Genomic DNA, 12,539 nt, shown 5'->3' with positions numbered 1-12,539 from the left:
AACTCTAATCTACTTTATAGAGTAGAAACTAACGCCTTAGGCTTTATAATTTCTAGAATTCTAAACTAGTCTAGACTAAGACTTAATAGTAAGAACCTATAGTATCTAATTATATACTATTTATGTAAGATAACTTTTGCTAAGCGTAATTATAATATATATAATAAAGAACTTCTTATAGTAGTAGAGGCCTTTAAACACTAGAAGTATTATCTTAAGAGTATAGTCTATAATATTACTCTTTATATAAACTACTATAATTTATAAGAGTTTATATCTACTAAGATACTATTATATAGATAGGCTAAATAGGTAGAATAGCTAGTAGCTTTCTACTTTACTATAGTCTACTACTTTAGATAAACTAACTTTACTAATAGACTATCTAGACGCCTAGATTATAAGTTAAGTAAAAACGTAGTAAGTTTAGCTAGTAGTAATAAAAAGTTACTAGTAGAGCTTTAGTGTAAGCTATAGTTAACTAATATAAATAGCTCTAAAGAGCGCGTAGTTACTTTAGAAAAAGTAAAAGAACTCTAGATTAGAGTAGTTATAGGTATAACTAGAGCTATTACTCTAGGCTAACTAATATTATCTACTAACTAGACTAGGCTACTATACTTTATATATAATACTATTAGAGAAGATATACTTAGTAATAAGTACGTAGACTTTACTAAAGAAGCACTATTAATACTAGATAATACTTAACTATATTAAGTAGACTAATAAAGTATAAAATTAGATAATATACTTTTTTATAAAAGAAAACTTTATATTTTAAAAGTAGTCTACGTTAAAGTCTTATAAGCTTACTATAATAACCTCTTAGTAAGTTACTTTAGGTTTATCTAAACTCTAGATCTTATATTAAAAGAATTCTAGTAGCTAGAAGTTTAATAGATAGTTAAGAACTACTATTAGTTTTATATAACCTACGTAAAAATAAAACTTACTAAATATACTAAGTATAGAGAACTATAGTTACTACCTATACTAGCTAATATCTAAAAGAATATTATAATAGACTTTATTACTAAGTTACCTCTAAGTACTTTAGAAGAGTAAGAGTATAATAGTATACTTATAGTTATATACTACTTCTCTAAAATAGTATACTTTATACTATCTAGAAGTAATCTAAATATACTAAAACTAGCTAAAACCTTTTATTAGAAGATTATACGCCTTTATAGTCTACTAAAGTTAGTAGTTACTAATAAAAGAGTGCTGTTTACGTTAGTGTACTAAAGTACTTTTACTTAATACTTAAAGACTAGATAACTACTATTAATAGCTTTTTACTTCTAGACTAATAGCTAGATAAAGCGCATAAATTAGATTCTAAAGTAATACCTTAGAGCCTATATAAACTATAAGTAAGATAACTAGATAACTTTACTAGCTAACACTAAGTTTGCGTATAATAACTTTAAATATAACTTAACTAGTATTACTCTATTTAAGCTAGTGTATAGCTATATAATTTTATCTACACTAAAGTTAACTAGCCTAGATCTAACTAGACTATCTAAGTACGCGCTCTAAGACTAGAAACTATATAAGAAAGTATATAAAATAGTATAATAGAATCTAGTAAGAGCTTAAGAGTACTAATAGAAGGCGTATAATAAAAGCTATAAGTCTAAAGAGTTTAAGATTAGTAATTAAGTTATACTAGATACGCGTAATATTTGTATAACTAGGCCTAAAAAGAAACTAAACTATAAGTACTAAAGCCTACTTAAAGTAATAGAATAAATTAGTAAGTAAGCCTACTAACTAGACTTTCTAGAAGATAGTAGAATTTACTTAGTCTTTTATATTAGCCTACTAAAGAATGCTTTTAATACTAGTTTAGTCTAAAGAGACTAAGATCTACTTTATTATATTACTTTATAAGTAGGTAATAATATATATAAGGTAGATAAAATACTTAAGAAGTAAAGAGTAAGAAACTCTTAGATATACTTAGTTAAGTAAATAGACTACCTAGACTTTAATAATTAATAGCTATCTTTAGAGAAGATTTCTCTTAGCGCTATAAGAGCGTTTAAAAAGTTCTAAGAGCACTTTAACTAGAGATAATTACGCTAGAGTAGGTCTAGAAAGAGCTAGATAGGTCTAGATTAGCTTAGTTTAATATTTTAATAGAGTAGGCTAGAGAATATATTAGATTAAATAAATTAATAAATTTTCTAAGTATAATAGACTCTAAAATTACTTAAATTTTAATTATAAGTATAAAAAAATTAATAATTATATTTCTAGAGCTAAAGCTAATCTATACTAATCTAGACCTATCTAGATTAAATAGTAACTAATTACTATGTAAAGAATAATAATAGGTAAATTAGAACTAGAAAGAACTCTAGAGAGCCTAACCTAGACTAATCTATACTAGAGTATCTTAGACGCTAAACTCTATAACTAGAAAACGCTAACTAAAATAAGACTACTTAAATTAACCTAGAAATAGCTCTAGATAGACCTAGGCTACGCTAAGTTAACCTAGAGTAAAGTAAAGTAATTAGCTTAAAAGCTATCTTTAGTAGCCTTAGATAGCTTACTTTTAATTAAGAATAGTAAGTTAATAAAACTCTTAACTTTAGCTTTTAGAGCTAGAATCTTCTTCTTAAAAGAATTTACGTTTTTCTTCTTCTAGACTAGGTTAGATAGGTCTAGATTAGAATAAAAAGAGATATACTTACGTACTTACTAGAAGTCTTAGAAGCTCTATTAGTGTTACTATAAGACTTAGTCTTTTAAGTAACTCTAAGAATCTTAGTATTAAACTAAACATGCTTACTAGAGTATAAGAGCGTATTTTTATTATTAATATATTAGATAGTATTTCTACCTAGATTAGTATAGATTAGTATAGATAACTCTAGATTACTTATATAGTAAAAGTAGTAGCTTAGGCCTTAATATTCTATTTTAGAAATAACTTGTCTATAGTAGAGGTGTTTAAGATATTATAGACTAGAGCGTTTAAAAGCGCCTAAGAGTATATTTTATAAATCTTTACTTATATTATAATAATACTAGAGATAGTGTACTTAAGTAGCTAGATTAGTTTAGATTAGCTTAGATTATACTAGAATAGTATTACTTACTTAAAAATAATTTTAACTAAATAAGTTATAAAGAATATAGTAAAAAAGAGTTAGAGCTTTCTTCTTACTAATAGTATAAGACGCTATTATAGTAGTTCTACTTTATAAGATCTAAGTTAGTATAAATTAGTATAAATAGCTCTAGAAAGAAGTACTAACTTATATCTTATAGTTCTTGTCTAGTAAATAGTAGTAAAGCACTAGATTAGTCTACTAGTTATTCTTAATAGTAGTATATAAAATATTACTATAGCGTATATAACTATTTAGGTTATATTTAGTTTTAGTAGTTATGTCTCTTAGTTACTAGGCTCTAAGCGCTTATATTATAACTAGATTAGTATAGATAGAACTAGATTAGAATTAAAGATAGCTAGTTATTACTAAAATACTCTAAGTAGTAGAAGATAAAGATAAATAGTATAAGATTGCGCTAGATTATAGTTAATAGTGTTAGTTAATAGGCTTCTACACTTATTAGTAAAAGAAGAGAAAAGGTAAGACTAAACTACGCTAGGCTAGCCTAGATCTACTCTAATCTAGAGTAGTCTAGACTAATCTTAATATATAGAGATTTTAGAAATACTTACTAAATAATAGATAGAAGTAAGAAGTCTAGATAAATAGCCTAAAAAGAGATTCTCTAATATTAATATATAGACTATATTTTAGCCTAGGCTTAGCGCTTATATAATCTTCTAAATTTTTTTAATTCTTTATCTTATATAGAATATACTTTTAGAGAAAAAAAAAACTTTATTATAACTACTTAGTTATAGACTACTCTAGATTTTCTTAGATCTCTCTAGACTACGCTAGCTTATATAAGTATAGGCTCTACTAGCATAAAAACTTAAAGAAACTTTTTATAAGTAATAGCTTTATCTAAATTACTTAGTAGAAGTTTATGTTTATATAATTCTGTATTAACCTATTCTACTTTTATAATTTAATACTTACTTAAGCTACTTATACTAATAAAATAGTTAATATAAAGTATACTATAATAATAAATAAAGTAGATATAGCTTTATATAACTTTTAGAAAGTTAAACTATTTATACTAAATAAAAAATAGCTAAAAAAGTAGCTTAAAAAAAACTATAAGTACTTTTTACTTTTTAACTTTATAGATAAAATTTTAATAAAAGTATAAACTATATTAATACTATTCTATAAATAAAAAAAGAATATAAAGCTTTTACTAAGCTTATTTATAAGTTTAATAATAGTAAGAAGCTTAATAAGAATAAGTAGTATTTTATAAACTAGTTAGAAGTATAAAATAGCTAAGTATTTTAAGCTATACTTAAATTTAAAGATAAGATATTATATTCTTAGATTAGCTCTACTATATATAACTAGGGTAGACATTATAGAGAGATAACAACGTTAGTTCTATTATATTATTTATTATTATTCTAGCAAGTTCCCACATAACGTCACGCGCAGAAGGACCGGTTACGTGGGAAGCATCGGGAACATCGGCTGCCTCAGCCTTGAAGCCTCAGCCATCTCGAAACGAAACACGCGTGATGCGCATCATTGGGCTTCCTGACCAGGCAGGCGCCTTCGTCATGTCTGCATTGACGTCGCCTTGCTGGGTACAGATCGACGGGCGATGGAGAGTGCCGATGCATCCGACTCCACTCGGCAGTCCAACTCTCCTTCAACGTGTATGCGAGCCCAAAACAGGAAGTCGAAGGTTCATGCACAGACAACCAGTCAGCATTGATGTAATTGCTTACTCCCCTAGCTGTCGGGAATAATATCCCAGAGTATTGCCGGTTCAAACTCCCCTACGATCCTCCTTGTATCATCTTCGGGTTTTAGTACCACATACACCAGAGCCTTTGCCCCCTCTGCTTGATCATAAGATCCTAGCCGTAGCTTCTCAGCCCTCCAAGTAAAGTTTTCGACTGATGTGTCATCAACTTTGACCCTACGCGGAAGTCCAGTGTGACATGCCGGACGCCTGGTACCCTTCAATAATGGAATGCATGAGAAAGAGGTCAGTATCTTGATATGTACCGCGTGGGAATGGGGATGCATAAAACGATCGTGGAATAAATAATCTTCGCTCACTCCCAACGCATTCATCTTGATGGAAATTCGGTCTCGATAGACGTTGTGCAGATGCTCTAGCATATTGGTGTAGTCCTCGACATTACGGGTGGGGCCGTAGAGGAATATTGAGAGTTGTTCAAGGTTTGGTAGACATTTATGGAAGACCTTGCTTGCACTCTCCAATCTCTCAGTGTGGGTAGGAGACGGAATCATAGCGAGCTCTGGTAATGACGTTCCATACCAGGAGAACTTCTGGGTGCCGACGAAGTAATGTAAAGAGCGAATGAGAGCCATGTTGAACCGGGATCGCTCCCTACAAAGTTCGACTAGCACGGTGGTATCGAGGAAGACAAACGTGTTTTCCTGATAAAGCATCGTCATCGTTTCCAGATATCTGATACGTCAGTCAGTGGGCTTCCGCGAGGCCGCTATGCCTAATGACTTACGTGGTCGTGCAAGTCAGGGGCAAGGACATGGCGCCTGATTCCGCTTTAGACATGGCTATGCTGGTCATGATCGAAACAGTTGCGTTGGTGACACTCGTGGTGCCATGGCTGTCGAAGACACTAGACGCGACTTTGCCCCGCTTTCGATAGAGTACGATGAACTGTCCAGTCATGGCATACTCCCAGATCATGATCCGGATCTCAGCTGGTAAACTGAGAAGACGGCTCCTCTCCTGTGTGGAACGTTTGCGAGCGCGCAGCTCAAAAGGCTTGTACTTTCGCACCTTCTCAGCCTCCCTTTTTTGCCGTCTTTCTTCCATCATTTCGCCCAGCTCTTGCCGGATTCTATTTGCGAGTCGAATTTTCTTGTCTAGAAACTCCCTCATGCCGTGTGTCCAGCGCGCAGCCTGCGATTGCGCGCGATGTTCTTGTTCTTCTCCCAGGCTTGGTTCGATGGCCACGTCCGGCGCGTGGTGGGACTGCAAGTTAACTTAGTAGGCGCAGGCAGTGGTATCTGGATTTGACGTCGGAATGAAAGTATTGTCCCGCTCCAGTATCTTAGAGTGGGTAAGAATCAGAAGCGACGATGTTGCAGAGTTCACACGTCCGCATGCGGCACGGTTAAGCCCTAAAGTCCTGCAGGCAGCAACATGCAACTCGCTGTAACTAGACAGCCCGCTAGCTAACTGCACTTGCTACGTTTTAGACGGCAGCTTCCTAATCGTTGCATGCACAACTGTTCTATTGCATCTTTATTATGCAGATTGTTAACATTAACAATTAGCTAAGGAGGACGAGTAAGGCAGCTTAATAGCGCAGAGGCGCTAAATTCTTTATCTGTCTTCCGTGGAATCTTACGGCTTGCCTTTGCAATCGCCTTTGGCCGAGCACCCCTCACAGTGTCACTCCAGAGAAAGTGACCCCAGAACCTCCATATATCCCGCTATCGCTGCGCGACGACTCAGCAAGCGCTCAGTCGCAGAGCAAGTTCTTGAGTCTGCCCGCTGAGCTACGTTCTATCATCTGGAAACATCTGTTAGGCGAAAAGCACATCGCATTGTATTACAAGAACGGTAGAATCGCCCACGAGTTCCTGGAGGATGAGGGCCCTGATGAAGTGTCGAACATCACACCAGCGGTCATCCAGGCAGTCCACACAAACTACGCTGCAAACCTGCACGGCAAGCGTGAGAGAACCAACGTGTTGGCGGTGCTCCAGTCATGCCAGCTAGTGTAAGAGAGACACGCGCGTGCGACAATCCAGCTTTGCAACTAACAAAGCCCCATCTAGTTATCGAGAAACCATCGATATGCTCTATGAATCGAACACCTTCGCGATGCTTCACAACACGGTTCTGATTGACTTCTGTCGGGCCGCCCTTTCATCACACCTATCCCATATTCGCTCATTGCACATTCACTTCCAGTTCCGCGAGCTTGGCCAGCATACTCTCTTGTATGACGCGGAAGACGGCTTACCATCTCCATGGAGCATTGAGACTTTCACAACATCAGGGCCAAGCCCCAGTATCGCTAGAGCCATCCAAAGTCTTCCGAACCTCGAACGCCTTTCCGTGTTCATCCAAGGTCCCTTGACGACAGAAATCACATACCAACGCATCCGTTGGTCATTGAGGTCCATCCGACATGATATGAAAAGTTTGAACTTTATGATGGTCAGGTTCCCAAGGCCGTTTCCTGATCACGGGTACCAAATGCGAACTCAGCGCCGCAATCAAGATCCCCGTGATTTGGTGGAGCAAGTCCTGCGGAGAGAAGAAGAGCTGGAGGGGTTTCGCATCGTTCAGCCGCCGGTAGAACTCGCACAAGACGTGTATGATATGGCGGACTCGGATATCGAAAGCGAATGGCGCGTAGGGAACATATATATGAAGTGCAACGGTGTTGAGAATGGATTCGCGACACGAAGCTACGCTGTTTTTCGACCAGAGAAAGAGATCGAGACGTATAGGCCTGATCTTGAAGCTCAACCCGATTGCTATCTCATGTATCCGAAGGTTCCTGTCATCGAGCATGAGGATCCGGAGGACCTGTATGGATCTGGGTATCGAGCGCTCAATTGGCCTCCTCGACTGGACGGGCAGGCTTGATGGTGCGCGACGCATGCGTTGGTTGGGTAGGGCTCAAAGCTGAAAAGGCTATGTCACACATCGTGCTTACACGCACGAGAGAAAGCTTAACAAGACGCCATGATTGACGAAGCTTTACGCTCTACGCTTGTCGCATATTAAGCAGGGTCAATACCAGCGTAAAAGACTTGGTATACTGAGTTGGGAAGTCGGTGAGACAGAATCGATTCTAGCACTAATGGCTTGGAGCGGTAGAGTTCGGCGGCGTGGCTTGGGCCGAGTTTGAGCCGCGCCGCAATGGCCAAGTAGCCGCCGGGTATATCATCATGCTTAGTAAGGCAATGCGAGAATGCGTTTCAAGCTCTTAAAGTATGCTGCGTGAAGCTCAGTAAGTAACGAACAGGTATAAACGCTTAGGTACCTAGGTATTCCGAAGTAGAGACGAACAAGCTCCAGGCTATATAGCGTACAGCATGACGGATGCATGCAGATCATGAGAAGGATTGCTTATGTTACTCGGCTATCTCTGTCAGCACATGTCTAAGCTTGATAGCAGACTCCTGACTGGCTCAACCATAGCACGGTACACCATCGCTCAGGTACGCGCGCCCTCAACAACACACTCGACTACCCGACGCCTATCGGTGAATGCGACGACGTGCGTCTTACAAATCAGGACGCAGCGAAATGACGGACTGCTAGTGACGAGCCATGCCGAACGAGGAAGGCGGGGCGCCAAAGATGCCCCGCCGCTGGGGTTCTATGGTAACAATGTCCAAACATGCACGTCATGCCGGTACTTTCGAGAAGATTGGCATGAGCGTATAAAGATGCCATTGTCGACCCACCCTCCACTTTCCATATCCATTGAGCTTCCGACTCTCGTCACAATACCCCTCACACTTCACCCATCCAACTCTACACACCGACAACCGCCATAATGGGAATCGAGGCTGATACCGACAAGCCGCACTCGCATCATGCGATCGCAAAGGATATCCCCGAGGATAAGAACAGCGAACAGGTTCCCAAGCAGGATGAGCTGAGGAACAAGGCCGCTCCTGGTGTATGCATACATCCAAACCCCATGCGTTCACCTTGCTGACCCATCCAGATCCCCTACTTCACTCCCGCACAAGAGCCCGTCGCCGGAACCGCCCTTGGCATGCTAGACGGCAGCTCCAAGATCCCCAAGCTCTTCCAGCCCCTCAAGCTCCGAGGCATGACGATCCAGAACCGCCTCGCCCTCTCCCCTCTCTGCCAATACTCCGCCGAAGACGGTCACCAGACGAACTGGCACCTCACACACTTGGGCGGCATCATCCAGCGCGGTCCCGGTCTGACATTCGTCGAGGCCACCGCCGTACAAGCTGAAGGAAGGATCACACCCGAAGACTGCGGTCTCTGGAAAGACTCGCAAAAGGAGCCGCTGCGCAAAATCGTAGAGTTCGCGCACTCTCAAGGCCAGCACATCGGCATTCAACTCGCACACGCTGGCCGCAAAGCCAGCACCGTCGCCCCGTGGCTCAGCAAAGGCGACATCGCAACGAAGGAGCTGAATGGCTGGCCCGACAACGTCTACGCGCCCTCCGCCATCGCCTTCAACGACAAGCACTGCACGCCTAAGGAGATGACAAAACAAGACATCGAAGCCTTCAAGCAAGCCTTCGTCGATGCCGTCAAACGCGCAGTAGACATCGGTTTCGACACTATTGAAATCCACAACGCACACGGCTACCTCCTGCACACCTTCCTGTCACCCGCCTCCAACCACCGCACCGATGAATACGGCGGCTCCTTCGAGAACCGCACGCGCCTCACCCTTGAGCTCGTCGATCTCACCCGCAAGACAATTCCCAAAGACATGCCGCTCGTCCTGCGCATCAGCGCAACAGACTGGCTCGACGAAGCCGGTATCGAAGGCTGGACCGTCGACCAGACTGTTAAACTCGCTGAGATACTCGCCGATCGCGGCGTAGACCTCCTCGACGTTTCTTCCGGTGGCCTTCACGAGAAACAGCATATCCACGGCGGACCCGGGTACCAAGAGCCGTTCGCCAAGGCAGTCAAGGACAAGGTGGGAGACAAGATGGCGGTCGGCACCGTGGGCAGCATCACCGATGGCAAGCAAGCAAACGGGTATCTGGAGAACGATAACCTCGACGTCGCCTTCATCGGTCGCATGTTCCAGAAGAACCCTGGTTTCGTCTGGCAGTGTGCTGATGATCTTGGTGTTGAGGGACGCTGGGCGAATCAGATTCGATGGGGTTTCGGAGGCCGTGGCAAGAAGTAAGTCTTGCCTCTATTGTGTACTATCGGGGATGAAATACGTTTGTGGAAGATGATGGCTTTCTTCACGTTGATGATGGATATGTTCAGAATGTAGAAGAGAATCTAATAGATGTTTTACTAGGGATCAAGTTGTCGATAAGAAGGCGTTTGCGAATGAAGCTGCTTTCCAAATGAACAAGAGCAAGTAAAGGCAAGCTATATTGAAGCCAACTAAGAAACAATGTATACCCTTACCACCACCTCAATATCTACAGAAAAACCAAAAACACCCTCATTACCACTACTCTCTTATCCATCACTCATTCTCCTCCCTCCCAAAAACCCTCTTCCACAACAAAAACGCCTCAAGAGTCTGACTCGGATACCTCAACACCCCCCTCTCATTCTTCTCGTTCAGTCTAGCCAACTCCTCCACCTTAAACCTAACCTCTCTCCCCCCTTCAACCAACACACTCTCCTCCTCCATATACGGATAAACATCTGCCTGCGTCCCCGGTATCCGGCGATCGGCCGTCGCAGTGAGAATCCCCACCAGCGTCTTGATACCCAGTAACCCCTGCAGGTTATCACCGAGTTGAGGAAACACGTTGTTCAGAGCACTGGTAATGGAGCGGGACGTCCGTTGAATAGCACTGAACAGCACGCCGCCGGGGGCGTAGGCGAGGACGTCGCCGTAGATGTCGCCGCTTCCTGTGCGTGCACTCGGTGCTGCAGGCTCTTTTGGCAATGCTAACGAAGATTCGCCAAGCCGCGTGCTGAGAGACGAGATGTGTGCGTCGGTATTAGGCATTAACGGCGTTGCAGAGTCGTTGTCTACATCCCGGACTCCCTGTACTAACCACCGTAACACCGCATCGCTGAGCACTTCATTCGGATAGATAGTCCGCGAAAGAAGATTCGGCAACCAGCCCAGTGCATCTTCGATCCAATTCGCGGGGCTTTGCCGCACGAAGCGGAAAGTCATGCGACCGACGTCGTAGTGGGTACCCGGGAACCAGCGTTGGTTTACTACGGCTCTGTCCTTCTCCTCTTCATCGTCTTCGTTGGGGTACACAAGACAAGGTTGAAAGATCCAAAGGCGGTCGTGCAGACACGGCGCGTGATATACATGTTGCACGACGCTTGAAACGGTTTGATCGAAGAATTCGAACGGGGACCAGTCAAATCCTATTCCGGCATTCAGGCGCGGGATACCGAGTGCGCCGACTGTGTCTATGATACCCAGGAAGCGGATTGGCCGTTTGACCTGCCAGACTCTGTCGCCGAGGCCTTTCCATCGTTGGCATTCCTCGCTTTTGGGGGCGTCGACGGGGAGGTTGCTGCGGTATGTGCGGAAGACTTCGTAGCAGAGGCGTTGGACTTCTGCGTCGGAGTATGACGGGAGTCGTTTTATGATACCGCAGTTGTTGATCATGCCCGCTACACAACGCACGGTGAAGGCGCCGCGACTAAATCCAAACAACCAGATCTCATGGTCGGGCGTGTAGTTTTCGACGATGAAACGGTATACGGCTATGCACTCGTCGCTGATGGTGGAGGCGGTTGCGCCGTCCCAGATATATTGCAGAAAGGTCTTGTTAAGACCTACGCCTTCCTGGTAGCCGGCGATGATGTCGGGGGTCGAGCTGCTGGTTGTTGTTTTGTGGGGTCTGATGTGGTGGACTTTTGCGGCTGTCTTGTCGTCGGTGGAGTATTGTACTTCGCCGACCATGTTGGCGAGTTGGCGGATGTTGCTTGGAGGCGCGTCTTCGACTTGGGTTTCGCGACCTACCCATGTTCCGTCGCAGAAGATGGCTAGGCGTTTGCTTGGCCTTAATGAAGTCGTGGAAGGCATGGCGAAGAGTTGGTAAGGAAAAGTTGCGCGCAGCGCAGACCAGAAGGTTAACGAAAGGTGAGTTGATAAACCAAAGAAGCGCGTAGAGAGTTGATGAAAACGACGCGGTCGCGTGTGGATAAATAGCAGTCCTCCCCGTCTTACTTGCTTATCTCTAGGCGTTTGTAGGCTGAAGGACAGTCGGTCAGGGGCTGAATTTGCCAAAAAGCTCAGCTGTGGTTGCCTTCTTTATCGAGTATTCGGCGGTCTGCGCACCAGGGCTGAGCGCGTGCCAACCTTGGGATCCGTTCAGCCTTACGTCGGTGTCACAAGCACAACATTAACCGGCGCATGCGACAGCGGGAAGTTCCGAAACAATGAGATGAACGACGGAGGAACAGCTGATCAGTAAAAAAATGTGGCTTTGGACGTGGCTGAGAACGATCGTAGGCCAGCCCTGGGGAGGTTCTGGATTGGTGTTCCTGGAAGGCTGCAGGACGGCAAGTGCCATGACGTCATGGCCAGAGTAGCAAAAAGATGGTGCAACTGGCAAAAAAGATCAGATACATACAACAGCGGGGATTCGCTAGTGGTCACCCACCTAACTACTAATCCGCCGGTATCATGCTTGTATATGGCTGAGCGGACGGGAAGCCTAATTTTCATGATCCTATGGTCGTATGTGGAAGAAAGGACCATGGTGGGTGTAAAT

The 12,539-nt window shown here is 42.5% G+C and overlaps 2 protein-coding genes across 2 annotated transcripts; one reads left to right on the top strand and one right to left on the bottom strand.

Moving 5' to 3' along the window:
* Positions 1 to 8,662: 8,662 nt before the first annotated feature.
* Positions 8,663 to 10,015, top strand: J4E83_009786 (uncharacterized protein; the record flags this gene model as incomplete). The annotated part of the gene is made up of 2 exons (XM_049336671.1): positions 8,663 to 8,788; positions 8,837 to 10,015. The coding sequence occupies 2 exons, from the start codon at positions 8,663 to 8,665 to the stop codon at positions 10,013 to 10,015; spliced, it is 1,305 nt and encodes a 434-aa protein (XP_049184253.1).
* A 294-nt stretch (positions 10,016 to 10,309) lies between these two features.
* Positions 10,310 to 11,848, bottom strand: J4E83_009785 (uncharacterized protein; the record flags this gene model as incomplete). The annotated part of the gene is made up of 1 exon (XM_049336670.1): positions 10,310 to 11,848. One exon carries the CDS (start codon positions 11,846 to 11,848, stop codon positions 10,310 to 10,312), a length of 1,539 nt encoding a protein of 512 aa, XP_049184252.1.
* Positions 11,849 to 12,539: the final 691 nt, after the last annotated feature.

Source organism: Alternaria metachromatica (genome assembly GCF_023757995.1).
Source record: "Alternaria metachromatica strain BMP 0045 chromosome Unknown scaffold_36, whole genome shotgun sequence".
Lineage (NCBI taxonomy): Eukaryota > Fungi > Ascomycota > Dothideomycetes > Pleosporales > Pleosporaceae > Alternaria > Alternaria metachromatica.
This window is presented reverse-complemented; position numbering and strand designations above follow the sequence as displayed.